We start from the raw sequence: 16,710 nt of genomic DNA, 5'->3' as shown, positions 1-16,710 counted from the left end.
TTAGGCTGAAATTAATTATTTTCATGAACAGATTGACAAAGTTTAGGCTGTGGCAATGAAGTTAAGGTTAGCAGTTAGATAGACTTTTGATTTAAGTAAGGGGAGTGCCGAACATGTTCTGTCGCCGTTTGACTTCCTACAGCTGTGTAGATGTTTTTGTAGTGTCTCGCGTAGGCTACAGCGTTGCAGTGAGCAACACTGGTTTGAAACCACAGGTAATGATAATTTCACCCACAAAACGTTTACTTCGTTTACGTAATGTAATGTCATAATAAATCCTACAACGAAAATGTATTTGTGAGGAATGTTTATTTTAAAGATTGAAAACAGATGCATCATAGACCACTGTAGTACGTGTTGCCCGGGCAACACAGGCTAATGTCATGATGCTAATACTTCAGTGAAATAGTAGACTACTGTTTCCGAAAGTAGATGTACTTCCTTAATAATATAAGCTTATATTGTACATTACACATCACAATTGTGTGTCATATCACAAAGTAAAATGAGTAAATAGTTATCACCCTGGCCTCTTTTCTTGTGGCGTTTCTGCAGCTGCCTTGCAGTAAAGCTATAGTTAGCCTAGCTATCCCCCAAGTTAACAGATGCGAAACGAATGTTCTGCCAAAGGTAGTCACGCGTGTTTTCGTGACGTTAGTGACGCAGTGACGGTGGCTAGCAAATTAGCCACCGTTAGCTTCACTTTTCGCCACAAAAACTTAACTTAAGCCTAAACCATGCAACGGAACGTAAATTCCAATAGAAGCAACTCAATCGCTACCAAGACAAAACTTTTGACACCTACGTTGTCTATGTAGGCCAAATATTGACTGAGTTTTAGGGGGGCAAAAAGAAGAAAAAATATATATATATGTGAGAGAACAAAGGTTGTGCCCTTGCCGAAGGCAAAGCACACCCAATTAACACAGTTCACCATAGTTGACTGATCGCCTCGTTTTTGAAGTTGGACCGACCATCTCTCTGTTTGACGAGTATTGCGTGTGCCTTATTTTGGATTTTTAAAGTACATGTGTCATGTTTAAAGGAGGATCAGAGACTACCGGCTGTGCTTGTCACACCTCAGCCGTTGCCATGGCTTCTGCTGTGTTGTGTTCACAACAGCCCTGTCTCTATGGTTCCTTAGGCTCAGTAGGGCTGAGCTCACCTCTCTGACTTCTCCACATTAGGTCTCAGGGTGAGGAGTAAACATTACACTCTCATGCCACAGTGTTACTGGGGGTCTGTAGATTCTGTATCCAAATATAGAGCAGGATGTGATATAAAAGAGAAATATTGATAAAGAGAGTCAGGAAAACAGATGGAACTGGGAATTATAGATATATTCTATACATATACAGAATTACTAGTTCTGTTTGTAAATATGTTTATGTCATTAGATGTCATTTTTTAGATGTCATATATATTTATTTATTATGTTATGATCAAAATGTTGAATGATTTAGTATATCAACAGGAGGATCTCCTATCACCTCACACAAGAACACAACTCATTCATAAAATATGATATATGACTGTAGCTGCTGGCCGGCAACCTTTCGCTTATACATGCAAAGCTTACAATGGTCCCTTCAGGGGAATGTACCTTAACTTACATTCTCTTTTATCTGACGTCAGATAAAGGGTTTGAGCTTCATCGCTGCTTTCAACCATTTTGCCATTTCACTCGCAGCACTGAACACGCAATCGCTACACTCTATCGCTCTTTCTGGAAGAGTAGAGCCCATCATCATCATCCTAACCTAGTCAAGCAGACCATTGGTAACATGGTTCAAGTGTCACTTAGAGAGAACAATCAATGGCTGTCACCATTATCTTTGCAGTAATATTTCTAGTTGACCACCACTTAGTGTAATGTAAAGCACCCTTATCAACACTGGTCTGTGTCTGCTTTTTCTGCTTTTTACCTGCATGCCAAAGGTTTTATAATATTCAGAGAGCATGAAAATTTGTCTGAAAACCCAAGAATCACAAAAACAGAATGCTTCTGAACCAAACCAGATGCGCTAGCTGAGCTGAACTGCTGCACATTTCTTGATCGAGTATTTTATTGTGTGTCTTACGTGCTTTGCTTAATGAGTCCTTCTTGTGTTTTGTGTCAAAAATGTAATTATTATTTTAAGTTAAGGAAAGGTTTTTGAAACTTTTGTTTTGTTCTGCGCTGAGGTCGAACACATGCTTTCAAGCTTAGCATCTGCTTAAGGGTTCATTTTAATGGGTGAAGGCATAAAGAACACAAGCTGTCCCAGAGATGCTTTAGGCCTCTTCAAAATCCACTGCAGACGCTCAAAGGTTGATAGTGTCAATTATGTGTGAACAGGAATAATTTCCTGCCTTCAAGGTGTTCAAGATTGTTGAGGTAGTATATTTTTAACTGGCATTTCCTACAGTGAGCCAATGTCACCCTGCAGCAATTTTCAGTTATGGCATGAAAATGATCCATGCCTCATGTTAGTACCAAGGCAAGGACTTCTGTATCATTTTCCTGTCCATCATTGCATTTGCGTTCAATCAGTATTCTCATTTTTATATTTCATAAAATATACATTATCAAGCATTGCAATGTCATGACTTTGATCATTTTGATTTGGATTCATTAAATAACTTTATTTAAAGGCAGGGTAGGCAATGTTGTTGAGAAGCACTTTTTGTCATATTTACTGAAATAAACATCACATCCTGCTAGCAATCAATAAATCAAGTCAAAAATCTTGGATAGTAAAATTAAAGAAATCCGATATTTGTGGGTGTCGCAGGGCTGTAATAAACACGACCTATCATTAAGTTCAGACCAGCACTAATTATTGAACGGCATTTGGGCCGAATGAATGATTGGATGGGCTACTTGTCTGTCTGTCTACGTACCTCCCGGCAGTAGTCAGGCAGCGCCATCACAGTTCATGGGTTTTTGAGGAGTGGCTTTAAAGGGAGGGGATTGGATATTTTGGTTTGAACCCTTTCAAACTCTAACAAAAATTTCTAGGTTTGCATAACTTGCCTATCCTGCCTTTAATCTTTAATAAAATGTAAGTATTATCATGTCAATATAAAAAATGTGTGGATGTGGTGTGCACACCACTTACATGAGTGATGATGTTCCTTGCAAACCATATTCAAATCTCCAATGTCTTCTCTCACCTGTAAAAGTAAGGCTGAAGTAAATGTTGAGTTGAGAAACAGTGCCTTCAGACATTTATGCCATTGACTATGCCGTTTAATATCAGACATGATAATGCTAAATATTTAATGTTGTTTTTGTTGAACTCTTAATGACATATTTTGTGATTTATAAAGGGGAAATTATTTATCTAGCGCCCTGTCCAATCCACACATTCTGCCAATGCTGACAAACTTCTACTTCAACACAGTAGGACACTATGACACTGCTCCATGTTAAGAACCACTGGTGTGTTTGGATGGATTGACAGTGGTCTGGATCATTATAAAATCAAGCTTAATGTCTTAACAGTCTTCATGTTCAGCCTTGTTTTATAGCTTTAGTCTATACTCATCCAATGGCTCGGAAAGGCATTCAAAACACAAAACCCCTCACTTCTTATAAAAGGCACCATTTGAGAAAGTAATATAATGATCTGTAATGTCTGTCTTTACATTTTGTTATAATAGGAGGTTTTATTAAGTTTGACACTGACTGAAAGATTTATGTATGCACATTTCTATCCCATTTAGGCCTCTAGTTCATACATTAGCCCTAACTATGTTGGAAAGCCATATTCACCCCACAGTCCAGTGCTATACCAGTAATGAAGACTAAAACTACTCCTGGTGTCTTTCTCTGAGAAGCCCCACCAATGGGGCAATGAGTACATCAGCATAACAGTTCATCATCCCTACTGTTTGACCTATAGGTTATGCCCCAGTGACAGGGATGTGTCATCCCCTTCGGAGCTGCACTTTGAACCACGAGGATGGCTTCTCCTCCGCTTTTGTGGTGGCTCATGAGACCGGCCATGTGTAAGTAACGAGACAATAACTATTCAATTATTCCACCTTCATGAGATAAGGGAAAGGAAAGGTCAAGCAAATTATAGGTTGGAATTTACTTGAACTCTCATTCTTCTAGGAATCTGTGTAGAGAAAGGTTTGATTCTCCGTAATTGTTGGGAAGATTTGAGTTAAGGTATGTTACAGATGTACAAGAACCAGGTTCTCCCAGAGAAACTGTGCTAGGAGCACTGTGGTGTACAGTACCACTCTGCCTGGGTAGCTCAACAGCGCCGCCTATAGTCAAGAGACAGTCCAAGGGCATTTGGATTGGCCATTCTTTCAGTTGTTTTTCTTTATTTCCAATTTCCCTGAGAATGATTGGAATCAATGTGTATCAATAACCCTACCAAAACATTTGACCATTGTCATCCCTGCCCTGCCTTTTTACTCTTTTGATTACAATGGAAAATGTTACTTCCAAATTTGTATGGAAAGTCTTTTATGACACTAATGACCGTTTGTTATACAAATTTGTTTTCGAGTTAGACTACTAAAAATATGATGCTCTGAAACAAAAAAAAATATTTTGACAATTGACTAAATCCCTTTCCAATAGGTTAGGCATGGAACATGACGGCCAGGGAAATCGATGCGCTGACGAGACCAGCATGGGGAGCATAATGGCTCCCCTGGTGCAGGCAGCCTTCCACCGCTACCACTGGTCACGCTGCAGCAAACAGGAACTGAATCGATACATCCAGTAATAACTTCAACATATCTCCTCTCATTCTGATGCTCTGTGTTTTCATTATGCTGTTGTATCAGCAAAAGTGATGTTTCGATGTGATGAGCTTCGCTGGCCAGTTGCTTTCACGTCTAATGCTCTCCTCTGTGGTCACAGCTCCTATGACTGCCTCCTGGACGACCCTTTTGAACACAAATGGCCCAAGCTTCCGGAGCTCCCAGGCATCAATTACTCTATGGACGAGCAGTGCCGCTTTGATTTTGGCGTGGGATACAAGATGTGCACCGCCGTAAGTTCCATCACTCCCTGTTCTCCTCTACCTTCTCTTCAAATGATGACCAAGGCTCGGGCTGACCTTTTATCCTGATTGGACGTGATAGAAAAAAAACCTCTCTGATATATTGCCTGTCTTTGTCATAAAACGGACTCCCATAGAGCTATAACCAGGGGGAGGTAGAGATGATTAGAGGAGAGTTGTGCCTGTGCTACAGCAACATGCTAGGAACACACGGGAGAGCATGTCTGATTTAGAAACCAGCACCTCATGCTGCTGAACCGTATTCTACATGGTCACACAAAGGGATACGCTCTTTTCATCTCCCTATTCCTGACATATTCATAGAATAATTTGAGTCTCTCTCTCCATCTCTCGCTCCCTGTTTTTCTCTTTCGCCACCTCTCAGTTTCGAACTTACGATCCTTGCAAGCAGCTGTGGTGTAGCCACCCTGACAACCAATATTTCTGCAAAACCAAAAAGGGTCCGCCAGTGGATGGTACAGAGTGTGCCCCAGGGAAGGTTAGACACTTTCAAGAAACCTTTATTTTGAAATTGTATCCACCCTCATCCTAGGATTATGAATTGGTTAAGTTAATAATATGTCATTGTGTGAGAGCTGTTGGGCTATTTTTTGTCAGAGTTTGTCCTGAATGAGTTCTTAGAATGCCATACTTCAGACTGAAATGTCCTCTCTCTGCTTCTCACTATGTGTGAAGTGGTGCTTCAAGGGTCATTGTATCTGGAGATCAACTCATCAGCCCCAGGGCCACGACGGGAGCTGGAGCTCCTGGTCCAAGTATGGCTCTTGTTCCCGGACCTGTGGTGGCGGCGTGCGCTCCCGCAACAGACAGTGCAACAACCCAGCGTGAGTGTCGCCCATTAACTGGAACGAGAACACAAGGCCAAGGGGGCAAAGAGGGTGGAGGCTTTGACCCTGTGGGAGGGGGTTGTGGCACCAAGAGGCAGATGTTACTTCTACTGGGCCAAATAATTTGTACCCAGTTACTCACCTGTACAAACCCGTTTGCCTTGGGAGAGTGTGTGTCTAGATTTAATGTGATTTGGCAAGGGGTGGGGGGGTTTGGGGTTGAGAGCATGTCTTTTGCTGCCCGAGCATTACATGCCTTGGATGAGTACAAGTGCATTGTTAGAGAGATGATAAACACGATGTGCTAGACAGACAGTGATAACTCATGGCACACCATGATCAAATATCACTCCCCTGATGGGGAGTTCCATTATCATTTGATTGGCTGCAGCTGGGCAGTGGCCATGTGGCAAGGGTGAGCAGGTGAAAATACTCATGGTTCATTACCTCACTCAAGCTCCTGCTCTGGGCTTTTCCTCCTCCATTGGGTGTGCCACAAATGTGTGTCTGTATGAGGTTGAAACTGTTCTCTTGCAGCAAACAATAGATCTCTGTGTAAAAAACTCTGGAAAAATGTTGTATCACTGTATCACTGCCTTGGATGAGTACAAGTGCATTGTTAGAGAGATGATAAACACGATGTGCTAGACAGACAGTGATAACTCATGGCACACCAGACACTGATTAAGAAGAAAAAATACAATAAAAATAGATCGTATAGAGACAGACAGTTGGTGTGCACAGTAATTTCCGGGTCTTTTTATTGTGTTTGTTTGTGCTTTGTCAGCCCTGCCTACGGGGGTCGCGAATGCCCTGGGTCTACGTTTGACTACCAGATGTGCAACACGGAAGAGTGCGCGGGACCCTATGAAGACTTCCGTGCCCAGCAGTGCATCCAGAGGAGCAACAAATATCACAAGAACATCAAACACACCTGGCTGCCTTATGAGAACCCAGATGGTGAGATACGTTAAAAGTACAAATCCTTCAGCTTGACTTTAAGCTGTCTTTTTTGAAATCCTCACCTGGGATGTGATACGGAGACATTTGCAGAGAGCAGAATCCTCTCCCTGCAAGCATATCAAGGCAGATAAAGTCCACTCTTTGCTATGTTATGTCTGAGTTGGACTTTGCAGAGCCGGGTTTGACCGTGGACTGTTCGTCTGGCTGTGTTACAGAGGCCCACAAATGCGAGCTGAGCTGCCAGTCAAAAGAGACAGGCGAGGTGGTGTTCATGAACCAGGTGATGCATGATGGGACGCGCTGCAGCTACACAGACCCCTTCAGTGTGTGCGCCAGAGGGGAATGTTTGGTATGTCTGCGGCCCTTCACCTCCCTCCAGCCAAACACACACACATACTCAGCTGACACACCAATGTAAACAAATATCATCCAGAAATGTAGAAGTTTTTTTAAGGTGCTAAACTCATCTTTCCGATTAAATTCCTTACATTGTATACACTTTATGTCGTCATATAACATGTATACAGTATGTATATTGTATTTATTCTAATTTGACTATAGAATATGTCTTTTATCATTGTTGACAAGAGTATAAGTATATAAATGTAAGCAGAGATTGGCGTGAGGGTTGTATTCAACATTTTGTATTCATTTTAGTATTTAATAATTGTAATGCACCTGTCTTGCACTCAAGCTTCTGAATTTATATGAGTGTTGTGTAGCTACAGTCACGCTTAGCCGATTGACTCAACCGTACTCTCTGTCCCTATGTCCACAGCATGTGGGCTGTGACAAAGAGGTGGGCTCCTACAAACAGGATGACAAGTGCGGCGTCTGTGGAGGGGACAACTCCCACTGCCGCACCGTCAAGCTGACGCTCACCAAGACGCCCAAAAAGACAGGTGACCTCGGCCCCCAACCCACACACACACGCACACACTTGTCGCACAATGCCTGTTTCTTATCAAGTTCTTAAAACAAGGTAATGTCATCTTGGGCCCCTCATTGATAGCATCATGGATGTTTTATTGTGTTGTAGCCTTAAACAAAATACAAAGCCTGGGTGTGGGACAGCTGTCAACTGTAAGTGAGGACGCAAGCTGTTAATTCACACCATTCACTGACTGTCATTCTGTCCAACTAGGCATGTTGAAAATGTTTGACATCCCTGTGGGTGCACGCCATATTGTCATTGAGGAGAACGAGACTTCGCCACATATAATTGGTGAGTGTGGTTTTTAACCAGTAGGAAGTATATTGGAGGGGGATGGTCAGTTCATAACCAGTGTATTTGACAGTTCCGCCAATTAGGCATGTTTTGTAGTACGCTGCCAAGCTGGGTTGGTCATTCAGCTATTTAAGCGGTGCTTTTGGATGCCAACTGCCGTTATACACCACAGAGGAAGAAGTTACATTTAGTCATTTAACAGACACTTATCCAGAGCGACTTACAGTAAGTACATGGACATTCCCCCAAGGCAAGTAGGGTGAAGTGCCTTGCCCAAGGAGACAACGTAATTTCGCACGGCCAGGAATCGAACCGGAAACCTTCTGATTAATAGCCCATTCCCTAACCGCTCAGCCATCTGACTCCCATCTGAAGTTGTTTCGACGTGTGCGCATGCATGCATGTAGGTCGGTTGGCACGTGAGTCCGCCTGTCTGCTCAGAGCCGATAAAACATAGCCGAGGGCAGGCAGACAGATGAGAAGCCTAAACATGGGTGGGCCACCTCGAGGGAGGGTAGGTTAATGACTGCTTGCAGAGTTGCCTGCCTGGGGTATGTGACAGCCATTACAGAGCCTCGCTCAAGTAATTGTAGCTGGGAAATGTCTGCTTCTGTAGTCCGTCTGGGCCCCAGTGTCTATGAACAAGTTGTTTGAGGAGTCAAAGGAAATGCGTGGTAAACACTCACAACATGAAGTGTCTCATTCCTGCCATAGTAAATGCCTTGTTTGTGCAGACTTACTTGGCGAATAAAGCCGTTTCTGATTCAGATTCTGAAGCTTTTGAACATTTTGTCGCTACATTCATAACTAATGGTGACTTTTAATGTATGCTACACGAGTGAAGTTGTTGTGGTATAGAGACACTGTAATAATGTTGTTGGCTCCCAGGGTGAGTGAAGATTTTAAATTAAGTCAACTTTAATGATTGTTGAAGTCAGGCAGGCATGCAGGGATAACAAATGTACTTTTATTTTAAGTAGAGAAAAAAAGGTTACTTTAACAAAAATGCTTCCCTGTCTGGGGGTGGGGAAAATCCTTGCCTCCTCACTCCTCATCTCACCTTTGGATTGGAGAGAGAGACAGGGTTAAACAGGGTCTGTGTGCTCCAGTACCTCCTTTGTCCTGGTTGCCACTCTCTCCTTGGTGGGGTCCAGGTTTCTTCCATTCAAGAGCCGCTGCCCTCCAGTCTTGGAACCTTCTTGCTCTCTTTCGCTGGTTGAGTGAGCTGTTGCTCCTGATGGGGAGTTCCATTATCATTTGATTGGCTGCAGCTGGGCAGTGGCCATGTGGCAAGGGTGAGCAGGTGAAAATACTCATGGTTCATTACCTCACTCAAGCTCCTGCTCTGGGCTTTTCCTCCTCCATTGGGTGTGCCACAAATGTGTGTCTGTATGAGGTTGAAACTGTTCTCTTGCAGCAAACAATAGATCTCTGTGTAAAAAACTCTTTTCTTTCTTCCTCTCCTCTCATCCCTATCTCCTCCTCATCTCCTCTCCCACTTTCTTGGTTCTGTGTTGATGAACAGATGAGATGACAGAGTTTTTACTGTTGGAGGTATCTCTGTGAGATTATTACAAAGAGATACAGAATTGCAGAGTTACATTAGAAGTTGATGTACTTCTTTGATTTTAGAGAGAAGTTTCGGTTATACGAAGGAAAAGGATAGTTTAATTCTTACAGAATGGCTAGTGTACACATTGTGCTTTTGGATCGTCATAAAACATCTTTCCGCTTCTGTTTTCAACAGCTGTTAAAAATCAAGTCACTGGCAATTTCATCTTAAACGCCAAAAGTGAAGATGCCAAATCCAAAACATTCATAGAGAATGGTCTGGAGTGGGAGTATTCGTTCGGAGGCGAGAAGGAGACCCTGAAAACGACTGGACCCCTTCATGAGGGCATTGTTGTGCTGGTAGGAAGAACATATGGTTTGAGTCAGGGAGTGTAGCTGCCAGCTCCTCATGAACTGTGCTTTGAATCATCTATGAAGTGGGAGAGTTGGACTACAGTTAGGTCTTGAGAGGCTGTGTGATGGTGGTCTTTTTCTTTCTCCATCTTTCCTCTGACTAGGTCATCCCCCAGGAAGAGGAGGCCAAGATTAGCCTGACGTACAAGTATATCATCCATGAGGACCTGCTGCCTGTCATCACCAATAACAACGTGCTCCTGGCCGAGCTGGACACTTATGAATGGGCTCTGAAGAGCTGGTCCCAGTGCTCCAAACCTTGCGGAGGAGGTAAGTGTGTGTGTGTTGGAAAAATTGAAGATGTAACACATTTATCCTGTATAAGAATGATTCTGTGTTCAGTATTCCTTGGGTGCAAAGAGAGGCATGACCCCAAATCTGAACTCTGGGTAAACATACAAGACCCTTATCTTGGGGCTGAGGACTAAGAAGAGGGTTTTTTTGGTTGTTTTAAGGAGATACTGTGTGACAAGGACTATAGGTGGAGACGCAAGGTCTGGTGACCATTTGTTGACACCTATGTGAAGGAGTTTGCGACCCCAGGACCGGAGATCCTGTTGTTGTGTTTCAATCAGGGTTGTCGTAAACACGCACACACGTAAACACGCACGCACCCACGCGTGCCAGGTCTATGCAAGGGAGCCAATGAAGAAGAGCCATGGGACATTTGCATGCCTTTGTCTTAACCAATGACTGTAAAGAGCGGGGCTGCTAAAATAGGTAGCAGACAAACTTTGTAGGAAAATGGCGTGTGATGTTTTTGTCTCCTTGTGGGCCGGCCGCTTTCTTAAACTTGTTCACCGACTGACTGTGCAATGCTTGATAGATTAATATTCCTGACAGTGTGTGTGTCCCGTTCTTCAAATCATGTGTAGGAGGTGCGTGTATGTAAATATATAATTGTCCGCGCAATATTCATTGTGGCAGATGGTAGGCCTTCTATCTGGCAGACATTTGATTAATTGAACGGTTTTCTAATTATGCAGGTATACAGTACACCAAATACGGATGCAGGCGGAAGAGTGACAGTCGACTGGTGCACCGCAGCTTCTGCGAAACCAGCAAGAAACCCAAACCGATCAGGAAACGATGCAACGTGATGGAGTGCAACCAGCCACTGTAAGCCCATCTCCTTCCCTCTCTGCTTTTCCATAAAGTACCTTTGCTGTACTGTAATTTCCAGCACTAGTCAACTGGGTGTCTATCTATAGATCAGTCAGGATAATTGCAGCCATTGATCCGTGCACTGACTGTACAGATTATGCCTTTTCACATAAAAGGTCATTATGGTCTGGGTGTGCTTGGCAGGTGGGTGGTGGAGGACTGGAGCCCCTGTAGTAAAACCTGTGGGAAGCTGGGCTACCAGTCTCGGGGGGTGCAGTGCATGCAGGCTCTGAACAACGGCACCAACCGACCCGTTCACACCAAGTACTGCATGGAGGAAAGGCCTGAGATGAGGAGGGCCTGCAACCGCTCGGCCTGCCCAGCACAGTGGAGGACAGGGGCCTGGTCACAGGTGGGTCAGAGAAGACAGACACTTAAAGGGATCGTTCTGCGTTCACATCTAGGACTGTGCAAGATGTGTCACTGCAGGTGGATGGAGGGTTGAAATAATCGTGACGGAATTCTGTATTCACGTATAAGACAAATGCAATGGCCTTTTAGTTATCCATTCCATGGATAGATATGTAAATATGTTCAAATGTATTATTGCATATTACCTAATGAAAATTTTAATACTGACCGTTGTCAGTATTTAAATACAACTATGTTGTATATAGACGACAGTTTATTCAAGTCAAGGACACTTGTTTTTAAAGCTTTGGGAATGTTCTAGTTTGTGGATGTGGGCAACAAAGGTTCGAAATCCATCCCTTTAGATAAAAACGTGCTAAGTGAAAACACTACATTGCATCACATTCTGTCTTTCCTACAGTGCTCAATGAGCTGTGGAGAAGGGATTCAGCAGAGGCAGGTGGTGTGCAGGGCGACAGACAACACCATTGGCCAGTGCGAAGGGGATAAGCCGGAAAGCGTCCTCATCTGCAAGCTCAGCTCCTGCCCCGGTAAGGGTAGGGCAGGGGTGTCCAACCCTGTTCCTAGAGAGCTACCTGCCTGTAGGTTTTCACTAGTGTTTTTACATTTACATTTTTTAGTCATTTAGCAGATGCTCTTATCCAGAGCGACTTACAGTAAGTACAGGGACATTCTCCCCAAGGCAAGTAGGGTGAAGTGCCTTGCCCAAGGACACAACGTCATTTGGCACGGCCGGGAATCGAACTGGCAACATTCAGATTACTAGCCCGCTTCCCTCACCGCTCAGCCACCTGACCCCCTGTGTTGAATGAGGTCAAATAATTGTTGATTGGAAACCTGTGAGTTAGGGTATGAAAGGCATGCTCACACACACATACACACACATTTACCATCAGGCTTACCCATATGCACACACAGAGCCACAGGAACACTTATATGCCCCCCCCCCACTCCCACACACACAACACACACGGATGCTCTCTCCCCAGACACACATATACCCCAACGCCCCTAAGGGAAGTCAATCAAGAGGAACTGTTGAAAGAGCTCACCCCCTGCTGTCCCTGTAACAGCTTGAGAAGAACTGTTTAGCCCGCATTGTTTAGCCCGCATTCTCGGGGCTAAACATTCCCGTCTCCCAGCAGACTGTTGGCCTCTGGGAAGCCCACAGAAATCAGCCTCTGTGTGACAAGGGGGAATTGAGTTTGAAGTTTGAAGTGGCACAGCAGCCTGTTATGTCCTTTATAGGAAAGTAGGAGGAGAGTTAGCCATATTAATGCTGACCTTCACAAAGCCCTTAAAGGGGTCACTGATTGCAGAACCGAATTTACCTTGTCACAGTTGAATAACGACAGTTCAGTGGGTAAAATGGACATACAGTGAACCCCAAGTCCATTGACACCTCTTTCCTATGCAAATCTCACAATTAAAAAATGTAGATAAAACGGTAGGTTTTGAAACCTCCACTTTTTGGGCTCTGGTCTGTACCTGTGTCACGCCCCAAATTTTGCTGCGCGCTGCTCTGTGTACTTCCACAGAATTACAAAGAAGAACGTTTTTCAAGGATATTGAAAATGTACTACAGTCGTAAATGCAGTGTTCCAGCCTGTACAGGGAATGCTGACGCTTTTCAGAGTAGGAAGCAAACACTCGCCGGGCTGTGATGTTTGAGACGATCCCTGTGCAGTTCGACCCTCAATTACACATTTGCTCATACCATTTAGCCGAGGACAGTTTTGAAAACCTGGGACAATGTAAAGCAGGATTTGCTATGAAGCTGTTGCTGTTAAGAGTTGCTGTTCCGACCTACTACAGTTCCGCAAGCTGTAGTCTGATGTTGTCGCTAACAGTTATTAGCAATGCTAATTTATCCTGCCTGTATCTAGCATCGGTAGACTGTGATGATTTAGTTTATTGGCAATGGGGCTAACGTTATTTCATGTTCCTGACTGTTTCATTCAAATAAATAACCTGTGTTGTCATGTAAATCTACAATTCAAGATGCATGTTTGTCCAGATCTATTTTTCTGCAAGATAGCTAGGGCTGAGTTGAATCACGATAGTTTGTTTGCTAAGCTGTGGTGCTAACGTTACCCACCTAAGGTGATCCTGTTTGCTTTGACAACAGAAGTGGAAACAACTAACGTCATAATTTCAAATGATATCTAGTCAATCTGTTGAAAACCGTGTTGTGTGGACACAATAGATTTATTTGTACGTTTTTATTTCAAGTCTCCACCTTCGTTGTTTCAGTGGCGCAGCTCATCTATATATTCATGAGCATACCATAAAAGGAGAAAACCTAGCGTTTTTTCCCGAGAAAAATTCACAGGAAGCATCAGGGGGCATAGAACAGCACCCGAGCCATTTTCAGCCCAACCAATGTTACATACCCTATTCGGAGACCTTAAGGAACAGTGTGAAATACCCCAAAAACCCAGTCAATGACCCCTTTAAAGTACCTCGTAAGTTTGGGGCAGCACCTGTGTCCCCCCACCTCACCTCACCAAAATCCCCCCCAGGACCCCATCTCCCTTCTGCTATTGAATAATGTCCAACCAGGACATCAAGCTTCCCTCCAGCTGCATCATTTGACCCACTTTGGACCACTTTTTTTCCCTTCCTTGTACAGACCTTGGGTATAAGTCCCCCACCCCCTCTCCACCTCAGTAGTCAGTCATGGGGTCAAATGGGAGTTGTCCAAAATGGGAGTTGTTCAAATGAATGGGAGACATTTAGGGCAAGCACACAGAGGCTCTTTTAACTGAAAGAGCCGCAAATAGTGCCCCGCTCTAAGACAGGGTTAGAACTACACAGTACACCCTTACTCTTTTCATAGTGGCTAGCAAGATGATGTGTTTAGTTTTCCACCATCTCACAGGCACTTTTACATCATATCAAACACTTGCATATATTTTTCCCCTCTCTTCTGAAACAGGACAGTCCTCGCTCCCCCCTCTCACCCTAGATGCTGTGGAGAACTCGACAACAAAGAATGAGGGGGTGCATCAGATGGTTCCAGAAAATCCTGTCCATAAAATCTCCTCTAGTAAGTGAGCGTGCACCCCTCTAGAGAACAACTCACTGGAAAGCCCTCAAAGTTAAACACATACTGTATACACAGCATAGAGTTTGTTGTTTATCGATGGTGTTGACGTATTTTGATGTTGCTTCAAGGATATACATGTATATTATGAATTATATTACTATATTATGAAGAATAATGTTTGTGTTTTTGGATTCCTGGGTTATCCCTCAGATGAACCATGTCTAGGGGACAAGTCTATCTTCTGTCAGATGGAGGTCCTGGCTCGTTACTGCTCGATCCCTGGCTACAACAAACTGTGCTGCGAGTCCTGCAACAAGAAAGAGGGCCTCAGCACCCTCTCCCCAGACCATCTCAAGTTATTCCCCTCCACCTCTGTTGAACCTGATGCCCTGTTCAATCCTCCCACCCCAGCCGAGGCCCCAACCCCCGCCACCACCCAGAGCCCATCCCAAACCACTAAAGCGGGTGGCAGGCGACCTCGCTCCACCTCCCAGGGTCTGACCACCGCCACCCCTTCCTCCCCCCTCCCCGTACCGAGACAGGAGTACGCAGGTGTGTCCTTATCAGCGGGGGAAGGTCTTTATCAGGGTCCCCTTAGCAGCCCTTTCCTTCCTGGGCATGAAGACTCAGACCCCGGGCCTCCTTTACCTCCAGGGCGGGGCAACAGGCCGCCACGGTCCTCTGCAGACCCCAGCGTAGGTGCCTCGAAAGAGCACAGTCCTGTCAGCACTTTAGGATCGGTCACCCGCAGCAGGTCAAGAAGGGACTATCCAGTATCCGAGAGGGACTCGACTCACAGAACCTTGTCAGTTGGGACATAGACAGTGGCCTCCTGTGAATGTGCTGCTCAACTATTTGAAGTCCTGTACCCAGCTCAACGTCCCAACACCTGTTGGACTTCCAAGGACTCTCAAAGATATATATATATATATATATATATATATATATATATATATATAAATAATTTGTATTCTCCATGCCAGTGGACTTAAACCAGTAATGGTTACCTCAACTAAACTGCAGAGTGATCTCTATGCACTAGCACTGCATTGCTCAGCCCTCTCTGCTTCGATTATGAAATGGAAGAAATCAAAGACACGTTTGAAACAAAGGTGCTGTAAACTAAAACTGACTACGAAACGCGTTCAAATGTGACGACTGCATTGCCTACCATTTATGTTTTGATCTGTGTGTGATTCAGTTGTGTGTAAGCCGTTTCTCAAGTGCATCAGAACTACTGTTGAATTTATATTGTGAACATGTGTGGCACAAGACAGAATCCTTACTTTTGGGGGCCTACCCAAAATGCCAAGTGTCACTTCTCGCAGGGAGCTTAGTAACCTCTGCCCTTGGTGCTCATACTAAACAGAATAGCAGACTGTTCTCAGTGGTCAAGAGTCAAGTCTGCTTGCAATCCAACCCCACTGTAGCATGCAAATAGCCTCTGTGGAAGTCACATATGCTTTAAAAGTTAAAAAAGAAAAACACATTCTGATATTTTTTTGTAACTGATATATTTTTCAAGTAATATTGTATATAGTGTACATTTTTATCTGGTTATATTAAGAAAATTAACAGCCAACTATGTAATGTAAAGTATATTGTAATTGGGAAACAGAAAATATACGTTTGCAGAATGTGGTTGGTACGAAATCACGCTGTTGGGTATTATCTTAGTCCTGTATTGCAGTTCATCATTATGTCTCTTGTATAGTTCTTGTATATACATGAATGGAAGCTTTAAATGTTAATATTTATTAAATTTTAAAATTTTAGGGATAAAAAAGTAAAAAAACATAATTGAAACATACATGGCAATGCAATTTTGTTGTTTTAATCTGAGTACCAATTTTGTGGAAGATAACTAGACAATGACACCTGCAGATTTAATACCTCCTTATTGGTTAAACTAATCGTATAATAGAAAATGCCTTATCTCTGAAAATTCCCATCCCAACCCATGTAGATAAATAAGTGCTACATGCCAGTGCAGTGACCTTGGATGTTGAATAAGACCTGGAAGTCACTATTCTTTGAATGGCTTGCTCTCTCTCAACACTCAGCATGATGTTTTTTCGAGACAGAACTACATTCAGCTATGTAGTTCCTCCA

At 43.6% G+C, this 16,710-nt stretch overlaps 1 protein-coding gene across 2 annotated transcripts in view; it reads left to right on the top strand.

The window, feature by feature from the left end:
- LOC136950159 (A disintegrin and metalloproteinase with thrombospondin motifs 3) overlaps positions 1-15,510 on the top strand; it is a 35,324-nt gene extending 19,814 nt beyond the window's left edge. For both annotated transcript variants that reach the window (XM_067244294.1, XM_067244293.1), the window contains exons 7-22: positions 3,888-3,993; positions 4,583-4,726; positions 4,868-5,000; positions 5,395-5,508; positions 5,706-5,854; positions 6,645-6,817; positions 7,036-7,169; positions 7,599-7,722; positions 7,965-8,045; positions 9,796-9,959; positions 10,118-10,283; positions 11,000-11,132; positions 11,322-11,529; positions 11,950-12,079; positions 14,488-14,598; positions 14,809-15,510. In XM_067244294.1, coding sequence (XP_067100395.1) covers positions 3,888-3,993; positions 4,583-4,726; positions 4,868-5,000; positions 5,395-5,508; positions 5,706-5,854; positions 6,645-6,817; positions 7,036-7,169; positions 7,599-7,722; positions 7,965-8,045; positions 9,796-9,959; positions 10,118-10,283; positions 11,000-11,132; positions 11,322-11,529; positions 11,950-12,079; positions 14,488-14,598; positions 14,809-15,419 — 2,681 coding nt within the window. In that variant the 3' untranslated portion in view covers positions 15,420-15,510. The remainder of the gene's footprint in view (positions 1-3,887; positions 3,994-4,582; positions 4,727-4,867; positions 5,001-5,394; positions 5,509-5,705; positions 5,855-6,644; positions 6,818-7,035; positions 7,170-7,598; positions 7,723-7,964; positions 8,046-9,795; positions 9,960-10,117; positions 10,284-10,999; positions 11,133-11,321; positions 11,530-11,949; positions 12,080-14,487; positions 14,599-14,808) is intronic.
- The last annotated feature ends 1,200 nt before the right edge of the window (positions 15,511-16,710 follow it).

This window comes from Osmerus mordax, chromosome 10 (genome assembly GCF_038355195.1).
Source record: "Osmerus mordax isolate fOsmMor3 chromosome 10, fOsmMor3.pri, whole genome shotgun sequence".
Lineage (NCBI taxonomy): Eukaryota > Metazoa > Chordata > Actinopteri > Osmeriformes > Osmeridae > Osmerus > Osmerus mordax.
The sequence above is the reverse complement of the archived record's forward strand: the minus strand, read 5'-3'. Positions and strand labels throughout refer to the sequence as shown.